Here is a 25,599-nt window from a genome sequence, read left to right as displayed (position 1 = left end):
TGGCCAACAGCAGTATTAAGTATCAGGTGCAACAGCATGTTATTTGTTTTAGTAGTAGCAGTAGTCATAGTAGTGGGACCACTTGTACTAGTACAGATACTAATGTTCAGTAGAGGTACTAGATTAGCAGTATAATAAGCAGTAGCAGTAGCATTAGCAGAAACAGTATTACAAACAGCAGTAGTAGAACAGCAGGGCCAAGTAGTTAGTGTGCTTGGTTTCTGTGTGGAAGGTTCCTGGTTCAAATCCCACGCCTGCCACATTTCTCCATGTAATGTGGAGCTGCATCAGGAAGGGCATCCGGCGTAAAACTTGTGCCAATTCAACATGCAGAAAGTAATAGTACTAATGGTGACAGCAGAAGTACAATGGCAGCAACAGACACTGTATTAGCAACTGTACTATTAGTTGCTGTTGTGGTACTAGTCGTGTTAGTTTATTAGTAGCGTGTTACAACCAGCAGAGGTATGGCAGTACTAGGTGGTAGGACGAGTAGTCGTAATAATACTGTCAGCAACATTAGTAATAATGGTAGTAGTATGACCAGTAAGAGCTGCAGTAGCAGCAGAGGAAGTGCAGGTACTTTAGTAGTAGTAGCAGTGTTTTGCCACTTGGGTTTTATTAGCTGTGGGTGTGACTCACAATATGAAAAAAACACGATGTGAAATATAAACATCTGTGATACATACAAAGGACAAATCTCCTCCCTGTAACAGCGACACTCAAACCACACCTCTTGCTCCTGATTGTTTGTCTCTTGTTCCTGTTTACTTGTATCCTGCTCCTGTGTGTTTGTCTCTTGCTGCTGTTTTTTGTCTCTTGCGCCCGCATGTTTGTCTCTTGCTCCTGTTTGTTTGTCTCATGCTCCTGTTTACTTGTATCATGCTCCTGTTTGTTTGCATCTTGCTGCTGTTTGTTTGTCTCCTGCTCCTGTTTGTTTGTCTCTTGCTCCTGTTTGTTTGTCTCTTGCTCCCACTTGTTTGTCTCCTGCTCCTGTTTGTTTGTATCTTGCTGCTGTTTGTTTGTCTCATGCTCCTGTTTACTTGTATCCTTCTCCTGTTTGTTTGTCTCTTGCTCCTGTTTGTTTGTCTCTTGCACCTGTTTGCTTGTCTCTTGCTCCTGTTTGCTTGTCTCTTGCTCTTGTTTGTTTGTATCTTGCTGCTGTTTGTTTGTCTCATGCTCCTGATTACTTGTCTCCTGCTCCTGTTTGTTTGTCTCTTGCTCCTGTTTGTTTGTCTCCTGCTCCTGTTTGTTTGTCTCTTGCTCCTGTTTGTTTGTCTCTTGCTCATGTTTGTTTGTATCTTGCTCATGTTTGTTTGTCTCATGCTCCTGTTTACTTGTATCCTGCTCCTGTTTGTTTGTCTCTTGCTCCTGTTTGTTTGTCTCTTGCTCGTGTTTGTTTGTATCTTGCTGCTGTTTGTTTGTCTCATGCTCCTGTTTACTTGTATCCTGCTCCTGTTTGTTTGTATCTGGCTGCTGTTTGTTTGTCTCATGCTCCTGTTTACTTGTATCCTGCTCCTCTTTGTTTGTCTCTTGCTCGTGTTTGTTTGTCTCTTGCTCCTGTTTGTTTGTCTATTGCACCTGTTTGTTTGTCTCTTGCTCCTGTTTGCTTGTCTCTTGCTCCTGTTTGTTTGTATCTTGCTGTTCTTTGTTTGTCTCATGCTCCTGTTTACTTGTATCCTGCTCCTCTTTGTTTGTCTCTTGCTCCTGTTTGTTTGTCTCTTGCTCTTGTTTGTCTCCTTCTCCTGTTTGTTTGTATCTTGCTACTCTTTGTTTGTCTCATGCTCCTGTTTACTTATATCCTGTGCCACTTTGTTTGTCTCTTGCTCCTGTTTGTTTGTCTCATGCTCCTGTTTACTTATATCCTGCACCTCTTTGTTTGTCTCTTGCTCCTGTTTGTTTGTCTCTTGCTCCTGTTTGTTTGTCTCATGCTTCTGATTACTTGTATCCTGCTTCTGTCTGTTTATCTCTTGCTGTTGTTTGTTTGTCTCATGCTCCTGTTTACTTGCATCCTGCTCCTCTTTGTTTGTCTCTTGCTCTTGTTTGTTTGTCTCTTGCTCCTGTTTGTTTGTATCTTGCTGCTGTTTGTTTGTCTCATGCTTCTGTTTACTTGTATCCTGCTACTCTTTGTCTCTTGCACTTATTTGTTTGTCTCTTGCTCCTGTTTGTTTGTATCTTGCTGCTGTTTGTTTGTCTCATGCTTCTGTTTACTTGTATCCTGCTACTCTTTGTCTCTTGCACTTATTTGTTTGTCTCTTGCTCCTGTTTGTTTGTCTCTTGCTCCTATTTGTTTGTCTCCTGCTCCTGTTTGTTTGTATCTTGCTGCTGTTTGTTTGTCTCATGCTCCTGTTTACTTGTATCCTGCTCCTCTTTGTTTGTCTCTTGCACTTATTTGTTTGTCTCTTGCTCCTGTTTGTTTGTATCCTGTTCCTGTTTGTTTGTATATTGCTCCTGTTTGTTTGTCTCCAACAACCTTTCTGGTTAATGGACAATCCACTGTTCTGGATTCTCTCTCCACCCTCAATTAAAACGTATTAATAATTGAATCAGTGTTTACAAAAATACGACTGTGCAAACAGATTCATTTTTGGCCCTCTTCAGCTCCCATATAAGCAGTCTTCCCACTAAATGTTATTTTCAAAAATATGAATTTTCATTAAATTCATTCTGATCTGAACTGAATCACTACCAGAATCAGAGCATGTTATCTGTTCAAACAATGCAAATAAAGTTTGTATTTTTCTTGATTTTCAGAGCTGCAGTCTATGTCCTCAGGACGCCACTAGAACATCACGTCCAGCTGCTGCTGAACGTTTAACCTCGCTTTCATTTAATGATTGCAAACGCTCACACTGGTCACACACGTGCACACCCACAAATGCTCGGACGCAAATAAATACACGGTCATGGACGTGCATGCTCACGTGTCTGCAAAGAAAAGGGACAGTAACAATAGAGCGCAGGTGACACGCCCCGGGAGTCGAGTTCCTAATGTCAACAGACACGCTGGGCGTTCCAACAATACTCTGTCTATCTTTCTCTCACTCATTTGTTGACCTCGATTTACCCAAAAAAAAAAAAAAAAAAGGAAGAAGAAGAAGCTGAGAGGGGAGAAATATAAAAAAGAAACATGCAATTTGAAAACCTTAAAAATTATGACTTTTATTCTGAAATGCGCTCCACATCTGGAAATTCACTCATTTAATTCAATCACTGGTCAAGAATTCTAGGGATGAGATAAAAAAAAAGAAAATCCATCTTGCAAAAGACATAAAACCAAAATTTTAGAGGCAGATTTGGACCTAAACTTTAATGAGATGAGATTTATTGTCATTGTCATTACACGAGTGCATCAACAACGAAATTACGCAATATGTAATAAACTTGTACCTGAGTCAAAGACCACCTCCACAAACTGTCAACAGATAATCTGGCGCTGACTAGGGGTGATGGAATCTTTCCAGAACACAAACTGTTTACAGGTTGTCTTATTTTTCAAGAACAAGCTCGAGTTTTCTGGATCTGGACTTGGTTGCTCGTGCAAACGTTAGCCCCCAGAGGAGAACGAGACATGCAAGATCCGGACTGGGTCAAGACCAGTGGCTCTGAATCTGGAGGACTGTAAATCACATTTGCACAAACGTCGTGTTAAAGGAGCTTCAGAAGAAAACAGGAAATGATCAGCGGGGGTGAGGGTCTGCGATCTGATGTGAATCTCGACTGTTCCTCTCCCGCTCCTCCCTCGTTCTGCCTCCACTCACCTCCCTCCCTCCTCACCAATCTCTTTCTCTCTCAGTCTTGCATTGCTCCAATGCTTTCTGCAACGGCACGTGACGAGGTGCTGCACATGGCCCGAGAGAGAGCAAGAGAGAGAGAGAGAGAGAAAGAGAGAGAGCGAGAGAGACCAAGATCCTTTGCATGTTGTGAAAATTCTCATTCTCTCCCTGCCTCCCCACTCCTCGTCTCTCCCTCTTTTTATCTCTCACCCCACTTTTTATCTCTCACTCGTTCTCACCCTCTCTCCCACTCCTGTTCTCCCTCTCTCTTGCTCTCTCCCCTCTCTCACCCCACTTGTGCTCTCTCTCTCTCTCTCTCTCTCTCGCTTCCCCACTCGTCCTCTCTCTTCCCCTCTCTCTCCCCCACTCCTGTTCTTTCTCTCCCCCGTCTGCCTCAATCCTCTCTCTTTATCTATCCCCCTCTCTCCCCCCACTCCTGTTCTCCCTCTCTCTTGCTCTCTCCCCTCTCTCACCCCACTCGTGATCCCTCCCTCTCTCTCTCTCTCTCTCTCTCGCTCCCCCACTTGTCTTCTCTCTTCCCCTCTCTCCCCACTCCTGTTCTTTCTCTCTCCCTTCTGCCTCACCTCTCTCTCTCTATCTCTCCCCTTTTCTCACCACACTCCTGTTCTCCCTCCCTCCCTAGCCCTCTCTCTCTCTCATCTCACTCCTGTTCACCCCATCCCTCTTTCTCTCTCTCTCTCTCTCCCCCACTCCTGTTCTTTCTCTCCTCCATCTACCTTAATCCTCTCTCTCTCTCTCTCCCCCACTCCTGTTCTTTCTCTCCTCCGTCTACCTCAATCATCTCTCTCTCTCTCTCCCCCCCCACTTCTGTTCTTTCTCTCCTCCGTCTACCTCAATCCTCTCTCTTTATCTATCCCCCTCTCTCTCCCCCCACTCCTGTTCTCCCTCTCTCTTACTCTCTCCCCTCTCTCATCCCACTTGTGCTCCCTCTCTCTCTCGCTCCCCCACTCATCTTCTCTCTTCCCCTCTCTCCTGTTCTTTCTCTCCCCCTTCTGCCTCGCTCTCTCTCTATCTCTCCCCCTTTCTCACCACACTCCTGTTCTCCCTCCCTCCTAAGCCCTCTCTCTCTAGTCCCACTCCTGTTCACCCCATATCTCTTTTTTTCTCTCTCTCTCCCACTCCTGTTCTTTCTCTCCTCCGTCTGCCTCAATCCTCTCTCTCTATCTTTCCCCCTCTCTCTCTCACTCCTGTTCACCCCATCTCTCTCTCTCTCTCTCTCTCTCTCTCTCTCAAACTTAAAAGATATTTATGTAAACTGATCCAACCTGATCAACACATGACCACTTCAATGATTACATACTTTCATTCGTTAGTAAAAACAACTATAGTCAGAAAACCCTTTTATTTTTTTTTTTAAATGCCCCATAAATGTCACAACCTAAAACCTCAGTCAGATCAAACAACAGCCAAAACCAGCTCTTCTCAAACTTAATGAGTTCACATCCCATTTGTCCCCGTGGACAATAAGTCACCCCAGAGCATTTTTTAAGGGCTGGTCCAGTGAAGAAATCCAGTACCGAAAAATGTTTATAATACAGCCGCAGTCCGTCAAGGTCCAAAATTAGGGAATAACGCTTTTGTGTCTCAATTTGCGACCATAATCCAGCGTTAATGTCCGTAAATCATCAGACACAACAGGGTTATTCCCATTCGGTTTATTTTTCTGCAAGTAATTCAGTCGGCAAAGTTTACCGTAGCAACAGCATCTTCATGCCAAACTGGAGATTCTGTGAGCAGATCCACAGTTTTCTCCATCTCTTCAACTGCACTGAGTAATTTCATATCATAATCCACATCAGTACCTTCGTATGGTATCGTAATTCCATGCATTGTCGTCGCTCCGCCAGTTTCTCTCGCTCTCAGCTGACAGCGCCATTATTGACACCTGTGCAGCAACTCAGTCGGTGCGCAGAGTTATACATCAAATGTGAAACGGTCGAATATTTTGGCACCATCTACGCGATATTTTATGGTCTGAAATCTCCCACGATTAACCAATCAGATTTGTGGAACAAATGTAAATGGATTAGAATCTCATTTTGCTGAGTTCGGCGTCCTCACTGACCCTGCTGAAGTCGTTTTCAGAAAACGTCTGGACCCGTCTGGAACCCGGCTTCTTTGAAGTCAATTTAAAAGCCAACCAGCTGAGCCACTTTCATATTTAAAATGCACACGTGCATTTTAAATATGACATTCATCAAGAAGGTGCAAAGAGTTTCCCAAAACATTCAGTGAAATCTGAATGGTGGCCCGTAAACCTGTAAAAGCGCGACCCCGCAGGCCTGCGTGGGATTAGAACTGTGCTCCTGCACCTTTAAGGACACTCTGTTTATTAGCTGTGAACAAACAGCCAGCGTCTGCATCCAAATGCTTCGCAGTTCAGCGGGTTCATTCAGCCTTCAGCGTGCACGAGGCGCAAGGGAATGTGAGCTTTTGGAAGCAGTGTTCCTCACTAAGTCAACCGACCCGGAAGAGCCGCGATCACGGTGAAGTCATTCTGACAATGTGTCAAATATGATGATGAAACTACGAGAGCACTCGGTGAGTGCACACCTCTGCCACCAGAAAAACACTCAGCGTTTGCCTCCTTACTGCTCCTCTCCACATGAACACATCCAGGTCGTTATCTTAACTGCAAAACAAACAAACAATACCCACAGTGCAGCGTGATTGTGCTGCTGGTTCCATTCTGCAGAGTGCAGCTTGTTGAATGATTCTCTTCTTTCTCAGGCAGCAAAAAATTCTTGCTTTGGTGAATTCTCATTCTGAATTTCAAAATCACTGACACGGTGAGGAGGTGGACATGGGATCACCTTCAGGCCGATGGACGATTTATTTATTTATTTATTAGTTTGGTTTATGAATTTTTCCAGATAACATACAAATGGCAAATAAAAATCTGAGTGAGGAATTTCATCAGATTTCAATATTAAAATATGATATTAACATTAAAATAGATTATATTTATATATAGTATTCAATAATAAAAAAAAAATCCCCCATGGACTGGTAACAGCTGCAGGCTGGGACAGCAAAACAACAGATGAGTGGGTGAGTGAGTTAAGTACTTCTCAGTCAGCACCTGTAGACAGGCGCGCCACCAGGGATTTTGGGCCCCAAGAAAAGAAATCTTACTGGGCCACCCCCTCGACCCCCATATTATTTTGTCAGTATTATAATTGTATCTGAGGCCTCTCTGGGCCCCTGTCAATCATGGGCGCCTAGAATCCTTCTCCTTATTCTCCTCTTTTCAGTACCCCTGCCTGTAGACAATAACTGAAAATAATAAATGTTTTCATGCTGTAACTACCAAATTAAAATAATAATAAGGATGAAGTGATGAGATAGAGGGCAGCATGGTGTCTAGTCATAAACACTATTGCCTCAGAGCGAGAAGGTCCCAGGTTCTCTTTCAAAGACATGCAGGCAGTGTTGCCACAGTTAAGGCCCCCTGACACAAGGTTGACTTTGATTCACGCACTAGCACGACCTGTGTCCTGCTGGAGAGTAAACTCATCTTTAACTGGTGCAGACAAGATGCGAGAGGGGCGCCAGTGTGTGCTATTGCGCACAGAGAATTTTGAAATGTTCAAAAAATCTTTCATGCAAAAATGTTGTGCTACATGGCGCGATCTAATCTCCAAAACCACATGCAGCTCATCAAGTGGAGTAAAGAAGAAACGAACAGAGCGAGTGGTGACATCAGCGGATCGCATCAGAGTGCAGCTCATCTGAAGGATTACAACAAGAAGTTAAATCCATCATGAATATACTTTAACAGCTGCACACAAGAAGGAAAAAACATGCAACTGTTTTACCAAGCCATGACAACATAAACATGACAAATAATTACCTTTTTAGACATACTTACTTTATACAGTTATTTTATTAGCAGATGCAGACAACCTGTCAGCAGCTGCTGAATGTAACTAATAAAGTAACTAGTAATCTAACTTGGTTATTTTTAAGATTGACTTATCAGAAATGTAACTATTAGTTACTTTGCTGATTAGTTACTTTGCTGATTACTCAATCTGAAGAGTAACCAAGTTAGAGCAGCTGCTGACGGCTAATAAAGTAACTGTATAAATTAACTAAAACAGTAACTTTGTCAAGACTGCATGCAGATAAAGGTGAAATGGTGACACTAAACTGACCGTAGGTGTGAATGAGAGTGTGAATGGGTTTGTGTGTATGTGTATGTGTATGTGTGTGTGTGTGTGTTTTGGCACCGCGATACACTGGTGTTCTGTCCAGGGTGTACCTCATCTCTCGCCGTGACTACTGTGATAGGCTCACGCTCCGTCATAAATCTAAATTGGAATAAGTGCATATAGATAATGAATGAATGAATATCCCATAGACATGTCTGCCATCTGCGTCCTGTCCAGTCACGCCCTATGACTGGTGGGATAGGCTCCAGCCCCCATGACCCTTAATTGAAGTAAGTGGGTATAGAAAATGGATGGATGGACGGACGGACAGACGGATGGATGGATGGATGGCATCTGCTGCATGGTCTATGAAAAGTGATGACAGTTGTGGTGGAATTCACAGAAGCTTGTCTGAGACCTGCTGGACACTTATGCTGCGTTCACACTGGATGCCACACGAGCAACGGTGGCCAGAAGTTGCCATGTAATCCCTATGGAAGGACACGTTGTGGCACCACAAAAGTCCAAGCCACACAATGCGACAAGAATAAAACAATTTTGAGCAATTGGTGCATTTGTGGCACAATATCACGTTGCATCGCGTCATGTTGCCCTCCTCCCCAAGTTGAAAAATCTGAACTTTTTCGTCTTGTTGTGCCACGATGACCAATTAGGGACTGGATATGTAGTGACGTGGAGATGTCTGAAGTTTATACTTGATGTGTACATGTCCTGTCTCTGGCAATCAGCCTGTGAGCAGGACTTATGTCCCTTTTGTCCTTTATTTAACACAATTATGACAGAGTTTGAGGGGAGAGCAAGGAACTGCAGCAGCAGCCAGTTTTTTTTCTTTGTTCTCATGTGTGCGCGTGAAGGAATTGTCCATGAAGATCATTTTATAAACTACACAGATGTATAATAAAACAAAACAGATGTATAAATAAAACAATACAACTGGTTTATAACACAATTAAGACAAAGTTGGAGAGGAGAGCGAGGAACTGCAGCAGCAGCCATTTTTTTTCAATTGTTCACATGTGCATGCGCGAACGGGACAGGAGGTCCTCAAACTGGGTCCTGGAGAGGCGGAAATACCACTGAAAGTGGCCGTCATCCAGACACAGCTCCTGCAGCAAATGATGAAACTCCCCGAATTGGAAACGTCTCATGACGATGTTGAGAACCCAGGGACGGCACCGCTGGCGACGTTGTCAGCTTTCCACAACAAATAGAGCACAGCAACTTGCTCCATGTGATCAAGGTCCACCATGCTGACTTGACGGCGAGCGGAATGGAACCTCCTCCTATTTGATGATGCATTGGGGCGAATTTTCGCAGCGAAAGCAGAGACACACCGGGCGATGGTGGCGTGTCCATTGCCAGGCGAGGGACGCGAATTTGTAGCGTTGCATGGCATCCGGTGTGAAAGCGACATTAATACTGTATGTTCGCATCCACCTTCACATCAGTGTCAGCTAACAATTAAAACCACCGACCACAGCAAACACAGGACAAACTGTATGACATTAGAAAAAACATAATTAAAGAATGGATAGAATGTGTGCCTGGGGATGACCAAACTGATCTTCTGTACTGTAAACTCAAAATATTGCTCAGGAACATTTCAGAACATTCTACCAGCATTTGTATCAAAAGGACAACATGCTGAACACTGACACCTGCCGGACAGTTCACAAATATGCATTTATATAAAATTAGGAATTTCAAATTTAAAGGATCCAGTCAGTGCATGGTGTTGTTTTCTGGAGAATCGGTCAGGCTCCTTTTTGTTGTTCTCCGCTCCTTCCTGTGCTTTCTCTGCCTGTGGAGCTGATCATTATCTACAGCTGTGGTTTCGGCTCATCTGCAACAATCAGTGGCATCCTCCTTAAGCCTCAGCTGAACATGAGGTCGCCGCCAGAGCTTTACGTCTTCAGAGTTCTAACACTGGCCTCATATTTATTGCTCCTGTTTGGTTATTCTAATTTCTGTGTGTCGTCTTCTGCAGTCTGCAGCTATCACTAGCTCCTCTGGCCCGCCTGGCTTTCCGCACCTGCAATCTGTCCTCCAGTGCCTTCATCATCTGGTCTCCACCACACCTACTATATCCTTAGTACCGTTACAATAAATTGTCCTTTATCATTCCTGCTTCGCTGCATTTGAGTCTGTTTCAGTTCCCGGTGCTCTATGACTCCATGGTACATTAACCATATTAAATGTCTGCACAATAGCTTGAAGACTGAATTAAAAACAGGACAACAAATAAACAAATGACAAATAAAAAAAAAATTAAATAACATTTTATATGATTTGTTGCTTGTTGCTGAGGTTATGTTTAAATACTGGTAATACATATATCCAATCAAAAATAAATAAAATAAAAGTTTTTTAAAAAGGCCTTTAAAGCCAACTGCATCAAGATTAAAGTCTTAACACTTTGTTTTTTTCTTCATTGTGGCCGGATTCAGGTGTGGATGCAAAGCTGAACTCTTTAGGATCAAATCAGTCATCAATAAAACGTGAGATTCTGGCATTTTTGAAAGTACTCAGTGTGGAACCGAGTCATCACACCTACTCGGTGCTTTAGTCATCGCTGTTGTCCTCACACATTTTTATGACTTAAGTCACAAAAAAACAAAAGAAACATTTTATGAGGTGCGCATTGTAAAAGCCATTTCTGCAGCCGTGTGCTTGTGTCATCCTCCCACTGAGACATAATTTCACAGAATGAATCAAACCCAATGTGTGCATTTGGGTTACATGATTACTTCCAGTCTATTTTCCAGCTTTTTTCAGCGGTGCTCAGTAGTAGCACTTCAGCGTCACGACAGCCGCAGGGATTTCTGGCTGGATGCATCGCGCTCTGTGTGCAGTCACGTGTTTACAATTCATATGAAAGCAGACATGACACACAGCTACATGCACGCAGACCAAGAGGACACTCATATGTTTGCACGGAATGCAGTGCATCTGGTACACACATACAGACACACACACACACACACACACACACACACACACACACACACACACACACACACACACACACACAAATACATACACAGGCGTGCATGCACAAGCAGAAGCACTCAGATTATTGCAGCAGGAGTCAGTGGTTGTAGAACATTAACACTCATGCTTCTCTTTTGTGTTATTTCTTCATGTTTGTACTTTTTCTTCTCGAGTGCTGCAGCTCTTTTTCCAGCTCAGTCTCACAGTTTTTTTTTTCGGTGCTCCTGTCACGAAATGAATTTTCGTGACGTTTATTTTTTTAACTCACTATTACTAATCCTACCCACACACACACACACACACACACACACTTCACTCTTAATTTCATGCAGCTGCCACGGAATGTATTCAAATAAATTTGTGCTCCCATGACGAACATTTTGCACTTTCTGTGACAATATCATGAACCAATAGATTAATGTATATTTCATGTCGCTGAATCACGACATGCCGTGAGACTGGGTTCTTTTTCACACCTCTTACTGTGTGTGGTTCGAAATTAAAGAAAAAAAATGTTAGATATGATTTCTCAGAAATGTAACCCACTGTGCACTTTAGCTCCCCGCTCTAACTCATCTGTCATTAAGTATAGCAGTGATTCCTAAAGTGTGGGCTGCAGAACCCTGGTGGGCCATGAAGGCACTGCAGATGGACTGTGACAGGTTATTAAAAATGAATACTGTAATAATCCCGTAGCACCACCCCACCATCCAATTTTCTAAAATGGACTTTCAATCAAAGCAGGATGTGTGGACGTCCAGCAAGAAACTGCCTTTTTCTGTGTTCTTTTTTCAACTTGTGACGATGTCTGGATTCAGATGGGATATTGTCAGCTGATGAATTTGTGAGCTGACACTCGAACACAAGTGGTCGACCACTTACATTCAAAGCCAGAAAAGGCTCCAAACATACAGTTGGAACAGGACTGATGAAGGACGACTTTCTTCCCTGGCAGTGATCTCCACTGAGACAGAAAGACTTTTAAAACTGTAAAGGAAGATAAGGAAGACTTCTACAAACAAGTCATCGATGCTTTTGTTCAGAAGGAGCGGCACATGAACTTCATTTATAATGAAAGGGAAGACCATAATAACATTTTTTTAAAATTAAATGTGCTTTTTGTGTGCTACAGTTTGTATGTGTAAAGAATGCTGATATGAGATTTTAAACATAACCCGTTAACCGCTACCAATCAAATGGCAAATAAGCTATTCTGTGGGGTTCATATGTTTGTAAATCTGATTGTGATGAAGTCAGTGCCTCACCAGCCATCAACCTCACTGCACGTCACTGGCATTTGTGTTGAAGGCAGTCTGACTCCACATATAAACAAACAAACTTAACAATCTGCACAGTTAATCCAACCCAACACAAATGCCAAGAGATGTAATCAATTCATAAACATTTAATGAAAAAACAAAATTGAAATTTGTCTAACAGTGTTAAAGTGTCTGACAGCAGCTCTCTGCCGCTCACAAATTAAAGATACTGGGCCTCATGTATCAACGTTGCGTACGGCGATATTTGAGCGTATATGGGGTGTACGCCAAAATGGCTGCGCTACTTGGCATTTATCAATGTGGTCGTAAAATATACACCAGGTCGAGAGGTGGCGTAAATTATACACCAAAATGAACCAGCGCTCAACATGATAAACATGATAAACAGTGCCATTATACAAATCAATGCATATGTTACATAAATAACACTTTCTTGATTATACTACATAATAATCAATACAAATCCCGCCTTTGCGGGATTGTTATGGAGCACGATCCGTGGTCACAGCGCTGACTGCAAAGAAAGCGCTGCTCGCCTTTTTCTCCAGACTTCGAGCCTGGAGCCAGAGCAGCGCTGAGCTTAACTTTATGTGGTGTGATCATTTTAGACTATGAAATTGATAATAACAACTGTAGTTTCGTCATTCCCTTAATTCGCCCGTGCTGCAACCAGGTTTTGGTCGTCTCCATTCGGTTGTCACAATAAAATAAATACAGAAATACATTTAAAAAATAAGAAATCTGACAGATTAGGCGTGTCTTATTAATTGAGCGAGCAAATATCCACATGTCAAGAATTATTGACATGTGAAAAGAGAATACAGTGGTCCCTCGCTATAATGCCGTTCACCTGTTGTGGCCTCGGAGTATTTAGTCCAATTTTGCATGCCTTTTTTTTACAGTGTTCTGTGTTCTGCGTATCTGTTTATAAGAATCTTGTTGTCCAGAAGAGAAAAGAGCACCAACAACTACTCATAACTGTGTTTGTCACACGGAAACAAACACCTGCTTCAGTGAGTGGGAAAAGGCGCAGCGCCAGGACGCAGAGGCCCGATCTGTGAAATACTGGTGAGTCACTATTAATAATTTGTTATGTGTCCGACCTTGTTCGTTGATCGTTAAAATTAATTTGTTAGTTCTAAATGCCATCATAATTATTTATAGGAAAACGTTCTATTTTTATTTCTCAAACAAATGTTTGGGCCTGAAAACAGTTTGGTCTTATTTTCCTACTAAGGTTTGAACTTTGAGAGTGTTTACACACAAGACAAAAGTGAGAAAATGTTCATGCCTGATTGAGAAAGTGTATAAACTGTGTAGTGAGGGGTTTTACAGCTTTGAAACGTCTATAATAATTGTAAAAAATAACGCTGACTACGTCACAGTTTCGTGTATTACGGGCTATTTTTTAGAACGTAACTCCAGCGATTAATGAGGGACCACTGTAACACTTTTCTGATTATGCTACAAAACAATTAATACGACGGCCGCTTTTGACGCTCTATTGGCACGCGTCGTGATTGGTGGAGTTCTTTTTCTTTGCCGTCTTCCCGGCTTCCATGTCGTAAAATGAGGGTGTGTCTGAAGCAGAGTCTGAATATTTATGGGTGTGTTCATTATAATTATGATCGTTTCCACCCGCCGCATTTATCAAGATCACGTCAGGCAGGCATACGCCAGAAATGGGCAGGTGCGCACTGCTTGATACATGTCATGGCGACTTTGGTGTATTTCAAGTTTACACCGTAAATTTACGCCACAAGTGCGCAACATTGATACATGAGGCCCACTGTATGTAAAAACCAAACTCGCACTAAAGCATGATGGCTAAACAGAAATACGAGGTCTGTTAGAAAAGTATCTGACCTTATTATTTTTTTCAAAAACCATATGGATTTGAATCACATGTGATTGCGTCAGCCAAGCTTGAACCCTCGTGTGCATGTGTGAGTTTTTTCATGCCTGTCGGTTGCTTCATTTGCCTGTGAGCAGGCTTTGACTGAGGTGTGGTTCACCCCTCTCGTCTATTTTTTATTGCAAATAAATGTCTGAATGATTTGGATCTTTGCTGCATCAATTTTTTTCCAGAAACTGTAAGAGTCCTCCAGGTGGACACCGTTCGAAAAATTAATATGGCTTTCAGGGACGATTTTATGGGGATTAAACAGATTACGGGGTGTTACTGCCCCTTTAAGGACGGCCCACAACTGCTGAGAGCGCAGCACGCTCCCAGCGTCAATGGACAGGCTGACACCCCACACAAACAACCAGATCATTTCCAACGTGAAAGCTTTGTTGATCCGGGACATCGTCTGACTTTCACAAAAAGGCAGAAGATGTGGACATCAGCACTTTTTCTGGCACATTCCACCGTTACAGGAGGTTTTTTTTCCATGGAAAAAGAAGCCGAGGGATGCGCCACGGAGCCGTTCATTATGCGGGACAAAACCACCTCGGTGTTGGTCTCACAGGACGGCTTAAAGGTGGATTTCAGACGGATTCCGGTTGCTTTCCAGTCGTGTGAATATCCGATTGTGATTGTGCATGAGCTGGACATGCCAGAACATGTCCTGTGAGGCTTCATCACGGCGTTTCTTTTCGCCATGCAGCTCCGCCGCGATGCGCGGAATTCCTCCGCCTTTGTTCCTCTTTCCATGACAAATACTCCTGTAACAGTGAAATATGCCGTTCATTTCTAAACTGGACACTGTCTTGATCCGGTATGTCCTCTGACTAGCACAGGAATTGTGAAAAGACGTGGACATCAGCACTTTTTCCGGCACATTAAGACAGACGTGCGGAGGAGTTCAGCGCGTTGTGGTGCAGCTGCTCGGCGCAAAGAAACGCCGTGATGAAGCCTCACAGGACATGTTGGGGCTTGTCCAGCTCAAGCTCAATTTCTCGGATATTCACACGACAGAAAAGCAACCGGAATCCGTCTGAAAGCCGTCCTGAGAGACCAACACCGAGGTGGTTTTGTGCCACGTCAAGAGCGGCACGGTGGCGTGTCCCTCAGCTTCTTTTTCCATGAAAAAAAAACTCCTGTAACGGTGGAATGTGCCAGAAAAAGTGCTAATGTCCACATCTTCTGCCTTTTTGTGAAAGTCAGACGAGGTCCCGGATCAACAAAGCTTTCACGTTGGAAATGATCTGGTTGTTTGTGCGGGGTGTCAGCCTGTCCATCGGCACTGGGAGAGTGCTGCACTCTCAGCAGTTGTGGGCCGTCCTTAAAGAGGCAGTAACACCCCGTAATCTGTTTAATCCCCATAAAATCGTCCCTGAAAGCCATGTTAATTTTTCGAACGGTGTCCACCTGGAGGTCTCTCACAGTTTCTGGAAAAAAATTGATGCAGCAAAGATCCAAATCATTCAGACATTTATTCGCAATAAAAAACAGACGAGAGGGGTGGACCACACCTCACTCAAAGCCTGCTCAGAGGCGAATGAAGCGACCGACAGGCATGAAAAAACTCACGCATGCACACGAGGGTTCAAGCTTGGCTGACGCAATCACACCAGATTCAAATCCATATGGTTTTTGAAAAAAATAATAAGGTCGGATACTTTTCTAACAGACCTCGTATAAACTGAACCATGACTTCTGTGTACCGTGCCCCGTCTGTTTTTAATGTTTGATTTTCAAAAAAGCTATATTTCTACAGTATGCAAGTATTTTTTTTTGGGACCAGTAATCTAGTGTTTTTTAATTCAATAGATTTTGCATAATGCCTTCTTTAAAGCTGTTTGCTCTAAATTGGGAAAGAAAGCGTGATAAGCGCCTGCACGTATCGAGGTGCGCTGCGTGGATGAAAAATATGCACCGCCTGATTGTGGGCTGCGACTCAAACATGATGATGTATGACAAAGAGCAAGAGCTTTCTGTAGGGACAATCCCTGGACAGACCCCACCACAGTTTTTATTCCAAAATCTTAAAGACAAAAAATGCTTGAAGTGCACACGGTGCGCTACAACTTGACATTGCACTACAGCGCAACAACAGTTTGTCCTATTGAACCCATACGGTGATTAGGGAAACAATGGATGTCAGGTGTGAAGATTTATGTAGGTTTTAAGACTGTCAGCGCATCAGCAGTGAAACAAAGATCAGTCAATAACACAACACGCGTTCCGCTTTTAATTATTCTGACACAAGTAGCTACAACATGCAGCACATCATTCTGCCAGGTGCAACCAGTGCACATGTGCATTGTGATGAGTGTTTTAGTTTGGTGGACTGATCGCGGTCCAAACTAGATCCCGTCTGCAACATGCGCATAGGTGGCAGAAGCAGGGGTGCTGGGGGGCAAACCCCCCCCCCCCCACCAAAGGTTTAAGGATTTTCATGACACAGCCGCAAGACAATCCAGATTTCAGAGATAGATAGATAGATAGATAGATAGATAGATAGATAGATAGATAGATAGATAGATAGATAGATAGATAGATAGATAGATAGATAGAAAGAATTAGATAGAGACAGAGATATAAGAATAGAGATAGATAGATAGATAGATAGATAGATAGATAGATAGATAGATAGATAGATAGATAGATAGATAGAGATAGATAGATAGATAGATAGATAGATATAAGAATAGAGATAGATAGAGACACAGAGATATAAAAAATAGAGATAGATAGATAGATAGATAGATAGATAGATAGATAGATAGATAGATAGATAGATAGATAGATAGATATAAGAATAGAGATAGATAGAGACATAGAGATATAAAAAATAGAGATAGATAGATAGATAGATAGATAGATAGATAGATAGATAGATAGATAGATAGATAGATAGATAGATAGATAGATAGATAGATAGATAGATAGATAGATAGATAGATAGATAGATATAAGAATAGAGATAGATAGAGACATAGAGATATAAAAAATAGAGATAGATAGATAAATAGATAGATAGATAGATAGATATAAGAATAGAGATAGATAGAGACATAGAGATATAAAAAATAGAGATAGATAGATAAATAGATAGATAGATAGATAGATAGATAGAGACATAGAGATATAAAAAATAGAGATAGATAGATAGATAGATAGATAGATAGATAGATAGATAGATAGATAGATAGATAGATAGATAGATAGATAGATAGATAGATAGATAGATAGATAGATAGATAGATAGATAGATAGATAGATATAGATATAAGAATAGAGATAGATAGAGACAGAGATATAAGAATAGAGATAGATAGAGACATAGAGATATAAAAAATATAGATAGATAGATAGATAGATAGATAGATAGATAGATAGATAGATAGATAGATAGATAGATAGATAGATAGATAGATAGATAGATAGATAGATAGATAGATAGATAGATAGATAGAAATAGATAGAGACAGAGATATAAGAATAGAGATAGATAGAGACATAGAGATATAAAAAACAGAGATAGATAGATAGATAGATAGATAGATAGATAGATAGATAGATAGATAGATAGATAGATAGATAGATAGATAGATAGATAGATAGAGACAGAGATATAAGAATAGAGATAGATAGAGACATAGAGATATAAAAAATAGAGATAGATAGATAGATAGATAGATAGATAGATAGATAGATAGATAGATAGATAGATAGATAGATAGATAGATAGATAGATAGATAGATAGATAGATAGATAGATAGATAGATAGATAGATAGATAGATAGATAGATTTGTTTGTCTTAACGAGCAAATCAGGTCCGCATTATATTTATGCCAAAATGTCAAACTCACAGAACGCTCATCTACTCTTATAACATCCTGAAAATCTTCTAACTTTCAGCTCACGGGTTTTAAATTCACACTCACTCACCGTGAACACACTCTGGACCTCCCATCATGCCTTGCTGCTGCTGCGGCTGCTGCTGCGGCTGCTGCTGCGGCTGCGGCGCTGGCGGCGGCTGTGGTTGGACAGTCTCCAGGCCCAGCAGCGAAGATGAAGATGAGGAGGAGGACATGGAGGATGAAGATGAGGAGCAAGGTGAAGGAGAGGAGGGAGGGCACTGGGAGCTCTGGCTGGGCACCGCGGACTGGGAACTCTGGGAGGGAAAAAAAAAAGGTTGTTTGCTTTTTTTGAGTGCCACTGCTTTCAAACTCAGCCTGTAATAAAAAATGCCTTGTTTAGAATTTGTTGAATTCTTTATTTTACTTAGGTTTTACTTGCCACACTTTACTGGATATGTTTACCATGTTGCAACTCCTTTCTCCCACCACAAGGTGGCACACTAATTGGACTGGCAGATTCAACAAAGTAAAAAAAATACAAAACTGCTTTCAAACTCACTTATTTTGAAGAAATAATTTAACATCTGAATTTAAGTGCAGCTAATGTAGCCAAACTAATGAGATAGCTAATGTTAGCAATGGGTACAAAATATAGTATAGCACCACCAACAGTTCTGGGGTGGTAGCAATCTTCATAGACCAATGCGGCGTGCAGAGTGCAACACTGAAATTTTGAGGGGTAAAATGTTAAACGCTAACATTTGCTTCCTCGGGTTCCTGCAGATTTTCTCAGGTTTACATTTTGGTCCATGCAAAGCAAAGATTTACATAAATAAAGATTGCTTTTGTCATTTTTTAGAGTTGTGATCCTCTTTGTCTTCTGGCATTTTTCTTCGATTTTGTGTCAACAAATGAGAGGTGAGATGTTGATGTGTGAGAAGCACAAGTGGCCATTTTCATCAAACGAAGAAACCGTTCAAACAAACAAACCAGGATCCTGTTTCAAATTAAGATTATCGTCACTAGACTTACAATGGGACAACAATCATCTTGGACTTGAGATGCTTTTGGGACCCAGATCCAGGGACCAGCCGCTCTGAAAAAGACTTTATCAGGGGTGCCATAAGAAGGCGCCTCCTAACCCACAAGGCAAATTTATTGTATGGTACAATTCATACAAAATTAAATTCAAAGTGCTTTAAAAATGCATCAAAGATCATTTAACATTAAATCATTTATTTTAAAATAGAAATGAAAGCAGTATTAACTCTATTAGTTTTGTTAGCATCACCAAGATGTGGGAAAAGATAACTGTAATGGCCACGTCATTCTATCTGATGCAATATCTTCAAAACACCAACAGCAATTTAAATCAAATTTGGTGGATGAACTCAGTGGACCATCATCTCAGAACACAGGTCATTTCAAGGTCAAAGGAAAAATGTCAAGCTCAACTCAGAGGTCACCATCTATTGGCCATGGCAATATCCCCAAAATGCAAAGAGCAACATCAATCAGACTTGGTGGTTAAACTCTGTGGGCCATCCTCTCAGAACACAGGTTATTTCAAGGTCATAGCACAAAGGCCAAGGTCAATTCATAGGTCATCTACTGTCCACAGCAATATCTTCAAAATCCAAAGACCAATTTTAATTAAATTTGTTGGATAAAAATAGGGGACCATCTACTCAAAACACAGTCCATGTTAAGGTCATAGGACAAAGGTCATGGATATCAGAGGTCATCATCTTCTGTCCACAGTGATCCCATCAAAATGTAAAGATTAACTTTAATCAAATTTGGTGGATAAACTCAGTGGGTCATCCACTTACAACACAAGCCATGTCAAGGCCCTAGGTCTAAAGTCAAGGTGACATCAGAGGTCTTTCTTGAAAACACGTCATTGACCATATTGCAAGAAGTAGATGAGACACAGAAACAGTTTCCTGCATACAATTCTGCCCTCCTTGGACTAACAAATCTATTAGTTCTCTGATGTCACTGATGTCAGATGACAGTGTCAAGCAAATTAAAAAAATATTAGCTGGCAGCAGCAAGGCAACCACCTGAATACCTTGTTTTTTTAAGAGATGACGAAACAGCCGTGTTTTTCTTGATAATGGGACAGACAAGAATATTATCACAACTCATAGCTGAGAGGACTGTGTGATATTACTCTACAGTACCACCATCTGGCAGTTAAGCTCATGGCCAAAACAGAAATTGTGAGTTTCTTTTTTTTTTTTTTTACATAAAGTCCATGTAAATATTTCATAGCTTTTACAGGTTGGGGGCCTCAGGGTGGAATATGAAATTTTATTCATTGGTTTTAAGGTAAGACAACACTATCAGGTGGACACAAAAACACAAAAGCACAAATTCTGTCTAACACCAGCTGAATTGAAAAATTTAAAATCCATCCCAAACATAAGGTCCTTGGTTCAGGGCCACATGTGCCCAATTCTAATTGTACATCTGACATAAACTTGTGCCACATCTGCATGAGGACCTATACTGGATTTACTGTGGTGACCACGAGTATAATCCATCAATCCCTCCAACAAGTGATTACCCACAAACCCGTTCTCTGCCCCCAGAGGCTTTTAAGTGCAAAGATTCCTGCTTTCCTGTTACCTGGGATGGGATCTGGGCGCTGGTGGAAATGGGGCCGTTGTTGTGCATTCCCATCCCATTCTCCGTCAGGAACTCCTCCAGGTCCATGTACTGCAACTGGAACAGGCCCCCGTCACACGGCAAAGTCCGCTCCCACAGCAGCGGGCCCAGGAAGGCCGACTGAGAGTTAGGCCGCAGCACTCCAGGCGCCGGGGCTCCTCCCACCCCACCGGGACCTCCAGCCCCAACACCCAATGAATCCTCATCAGAGTCCAGAGGCTTGTCTTTGTCTGCAAAGAAGGAAGGTGGTGGAAGAACTTACCGGAGAATAATTAACAAGCTAAGTGATGAAAAGCTGTTCACAAGCATTAAAGCTCTTTCTTTTCTCCTCCTAGTGTTCATGTTGAAAGACAAAGGATTAAGAGTTAAAGATAAAGATAACATCAGCTGGACACTGAGAACCATAAAAATGTTTACCATTTGTGCAGCAAAGTGAACAATCAAAATCTGATCATCTTTTCCATATAAAAACTTATGTAAGCATTTACAATCTCTCAAATATTTTAGGCCCCCCCCATACTTTTCCATATCCAAGAATTCTGTTTCATGCTTTTCTCACACAATTTAAGAATATTAAAATCTGTGTGCCATCTCTCAAAATTTTACAGAAAATTTGAATTTTGAGAGCTTATGTAATTTATGTGTTTTCATTCTAATCTTTTTTTTTGGGGGGGGGGGGGGAATGAATGACGCAGTGTGCTCTTATTATTTCCACATCTGCTGGCCTGGCATCATCTGGCGTCAAGTGGAACAGAGCTCACATTAAATAAAAAATAAATGCCACTCGTGGGATTTGAACCTGCAATTTACAAAAGCTCTGATAAACAGACAGAAACTTTACCACTGCGCTACCATCACTGTATAATACACGTATTTAAAAAAAAGACATATCAGACGATGCAGACAAAGAGGAGGTTTTCGTCGTCTTTAATTACGGCAAAAAAAAGGACACGCGTGTCTGTAGGTGGCCACACCCCTTGTCCATTCAGCGCACACACCAACGCATCACTGTGTGTTATGTGATTATTTTTTTAAGTTACTTGTTATGTAATTGGTTATGTAGTTACTGTAGTATTTGTTAATATACCTGTCCTGGCTGTGGGTCTCTGTTTTTTTAATGTGATGCGTAGTGTGCACTGCACCATCATTTGCAGCATCTCTGGTCAGCGATCAGCTGCGAAGCGGCTCACTGTGCTGTGTGCGCTCTGATATGGTTGGCCAGTCCCCATCTATCAGCATTCCATGCAAGTGTGCTCACCCCCCCCCCCCCCCCCAAATGGCACGCCATGTGTTGGGGGGGGGGGGGCGAAACACATGCACAGCACATTGTGTTGAGGGGACGTGTGTTGCTTTGCAATGCCACAGTCGTGGGGGGCACTTGAAAGTGATTGTCTGCTTACTATTTTCATACTAACAGCGCGAATGGTCACACTTTTCTAAGTGTGCAGCGAGCAGTGTTAGATGTTCATGTGCGACACCTGGAATTTGACCGACACCTGCCGAGAGGGGGATCAAATGAGCACACACTGGGCATTCACTGTCTTTCGGCCACTTGTGTGCGCGAATGTTGTGGCAACAGATGTATGAGGTGTCTGAGGTGGCTCAGATTTTTTATGAATGTCACGCAATTCCTCCTTCCTGTGCTAGTCGGCTTCAATCGTGTCGTGTGAAGGGGCCCTTAAGAAAGACCGGGAGAGGATAAAGAAGTGTCTGCTTCAGCTATATTTGTGCAAATCCTTTATGTGGGGTTGTGAGATTGGAAAGTAACTGCTGTAAAATAACAGTTTCTTTCTGATTTTTATACATTCCTCTCTGGAAAATGACTTGTCTCTCAAGGACCCCATTTATTGTGTATCTCGACTGACCATTTCCTTTACTCACCTTTTCATTCTTGTCTAAATTAATACAAAATACTTTCTGCAGGGTTGTGAGGTGGTATGACAGTTATTTTAGTTTTAGAACATCATCACTTTGAAACAATCGCAATGTAAATGAATCATTTCTGTGATTAGTACATTTCTCTTCAGAAAGTGTGTATGTACTTAGCTCCTGTCTAAACCCTTGAGTAATGCACAAAACAGACAAAAATAAATCCTTGTTCCTTCTGCTGCTTATGCTAAAGAATGTTGGACAGATGTTGTCCTGAGGTCATGTGATTTCATGTGCCACATTGTGTTCGTGGACTCTCACAAAAGTTGGGTCAGCATCACATTCCTTTTTCCAACAGCGGTAACAACTGGAAACAGACGAGCCTTGCTGGACATTTATGTTCTATTCAGTGCCATTTACTCTGTCTAAAGCTTTTAGTGACAATCGTAAAAAGCTGTTCAAAAACACTCATGTCCCAGAGTGAAACGGAAAGATCAATTATGGAGGCCTGACATCAATAAACCATTCTAATGAAAAGTAACAAAAAAAAAAACTTGAAAATCAAGAGGGAATAGGACAAGATTATTTTACACTGAATAATAAACAGGGTAAATAATAAAAGAGACAATTTTAAATGGGCTGAGAGATGAAAAAGAAAAAGAAAGCGCAAACAACCTAAAGGGAATGAGCATCGGGCAGAACAGAAATTTAAACTGAAATGGATTAAAGATGTGAGACTACAGGAAGAAAAGAGCAGAAATATATGGAGAAAGAAACAAAAATCAAGAAAAGATATTTTGAAAGTCGTCAGTAAATTCAACAACATTAAAGATCAGGGGTGGGCAATCATGTGCCATAAAGGCCCAAAAGCACTGCAGGTTTTCCTTGCTACCATCACCTCAGCAGGTGATTTCATTAAGTTCCGGTGTTTCAGCAGGTGATTCATTGACAACCAGGTGGTTATGTTCAAGGGAGAAGCTCATCAGCAACCCACCTGCTGAGGTGATTGGTTGCAAGGAAAACCTGCAGTGTCTCGGCCCACGTTGCCCACCACCTGTTAAAGATGCAAAGAAGACGTTCAGAGACAGACTGCATAACCGAATGACAGAGGAGTCGAAATGTACTTTCATCCGCATCAGGTCCTTTGTGAGGTCATAAAGCAAAGAATGACAAAACTATAAGTTTTAAGGACAACAAAGGGCTGCATGGAGGAGCAGACAGGAGCGAAAGTGGAAGTTGCAGTAGAACAAACAAAACGTGATGGAGAGAAATGAGGTGGTGCCTCAAAGGAGGAGAAACAGTAAAAGAGCACGAGATGAGAGAAAGACAGGAGAAAAGCGAAAAAAAAATATATAAAACATGATTCTGACATCCTCTATTTCTGTCAGGGAGACTGAAAGTTTAAAAAAACAAAATCACATAAAAGACTGAGAAATGTGTATATATAGGAAGCAGAGTGGGAAAGAAAGGAATGGAAAGAAAAGGAAAAAGAGGCAAGGAAAGAAAAGGAGAGGGGAAAAAGGCAAGGAAAAAAAGGAAACTAGAGCACTGCGCTCATAGAGCGCAAACCTCTGCCAACACAAGTTTCCAATTCTAAACATTTTCCTTGGAAAAAAATTTCAAGGTTAAACTCCTGTTAGAATTACTTTTCATGAGCTAAATTAGATGTCATCAAATGTAGTTATTTAGATGATGCACTTGAATCAAAGGGTTTTTGTTTTTTATTTTTTATGGTGGCAGCGTTTTTTTCCCCAACTTTTTCGCCTTCTGAATTCTTTTCAAATAAAGCTTTACTAAACTCTAAATAACTTTTTAATGATATGAGATAGAAACTTACTTTTTTGCTGAAAAGTTAACTCCACAGACTTTCGAGCCAGCCATGGGCCATCTTTGTACTCCTCATAGAAGCTGTGTGATGACATGTGCAATGTGAGTGTCCAATCGGAATTGGTTCACCGTCACATGGTTTTCCCAAAATCCAAGAGCAGATTTACCTCGTGAAAGATCGTTTTCAGGAGTGATATGTTCTAGTTGGTTCAAACAGAGAGTGTGTAACTATCAGGATTGCTCCACTAGTTTGCATGTGAATGTTACTGGATAACTCGGTTGCTTTCTCAGCGTAAAGCACTTGTTTATCATATCAATGGAGCGAGGGGGAGGGCCGCTCCTCAGACTGTAAAGAGCCAAAGTGGGCCAAAGTGTGAATGAAAGCTGCTTTAGGAGCAGCATAAAACACTCCAAAACACAGTAGAAGTTTGTGATGTAACCTTTGTGTAATAGCAGACAGAAATTGCTTTGAGATGAAGACAAAAAAAACGCATAGACCATTTTGTGTATATTGTTCAAAATGTGCATTTGTGTTATTGTTTGAACCTTTGTGTTGTACAGTCTTTCACACAAGACCTCAAAAGTGTTAAACAGTTATTATTATAGTTTGCTGTATGTTTGAATAAATGTGTGTGGAAAATTATTTTTCGCTTTACTTTTTCCTTTCTTATTTCTGATGGTAACCTTTATTACACTTATAAAACACAACAAAAGCATATATATTATGAAAGCACAGGTTGTCCTGAAAAAAAGAGACATAAATCTTGATTGTGGGATGCAGAGAGAGCTGCTAACAGCAATAATAAAACATTTATGCCAGGCAAGTGAACTGTCCAAAAAATGCCCTCGGACCCCAGAGGGTTAATTGGAATAAGCGGTTGAAGATGAGTGAGTGGTTTTCACAGAACATTGGTTATCTCAGCTATCCACAATTTGTCACTGCTTTTGGCACTTTGTTTCCGACTAATAACTGGAAGATAGACAAACCGGCATAAAATTGGAACCTCCATCCAATTTTGATGGTGTAGGTAAATCCATAACAGAAAAATGAGAGTGATTGAGGCACTTTTGACTGAGATATAATGCAAAATGTACACCAAATGGGATTTTCAATGTTAAATTCAAATACCCACAAAATCCACAATCCGGATCAGATCCAGATCAAACTTTGTCAGGCGATAGTGAGTGCCAGTTTGCACCTCACTTTCAAATATGAGAGTGACTGGGGCACATT

At 41.5% G+C, this 25,599-nt stretch overlaps 1 protein-coding gene across 1 annotated transcript in view; it reads right to left on the bottom strand.

Annotated features, from left to right (window-relative positions):
- Nucleotides 1-25,599, bottom strand: part of LOC117501460 (D site-binding protein-like) — a 72,831-nt gene that overhangs the window by 14,016 nt on the left and 33,216 nt on the right. Inside the window, exons 4-5 of the mRNA XM_034160362.1 lie at nt 20,631-20,899; nt 18,085-18,310 (exon numbers count right to left, since the gene is read on the bottom strand). Coding sequence (XP_034016253.1) covers nt 18,085-18,310; nt 20,631-20,899 — 495 coding nt within the window. The remainder of the gene's footprint in view (nt 1-18,084; nt 18,311-20,630; nt 20,900-25,599) is intronic.

This window comes from Thalassophryne amazonica, chromosome 20 (assembly GCF_902500255.1).
Source record: "Thalassophryne amazonica chromosome 20, fThaAma1.1, whole genome shotgun sequence".
Lineage (NCBI taxonomy): Eukaryota > Metazoa > Chordata > Actinopteri > Batrachoidiformes > Batrachoididae > Thalassophryne > Thalassophryne amazonica.
Note: the sequence above shows the minus strand (reverse complement) of the source record. Positions and strands in the feature narration are given on the sequence as shown.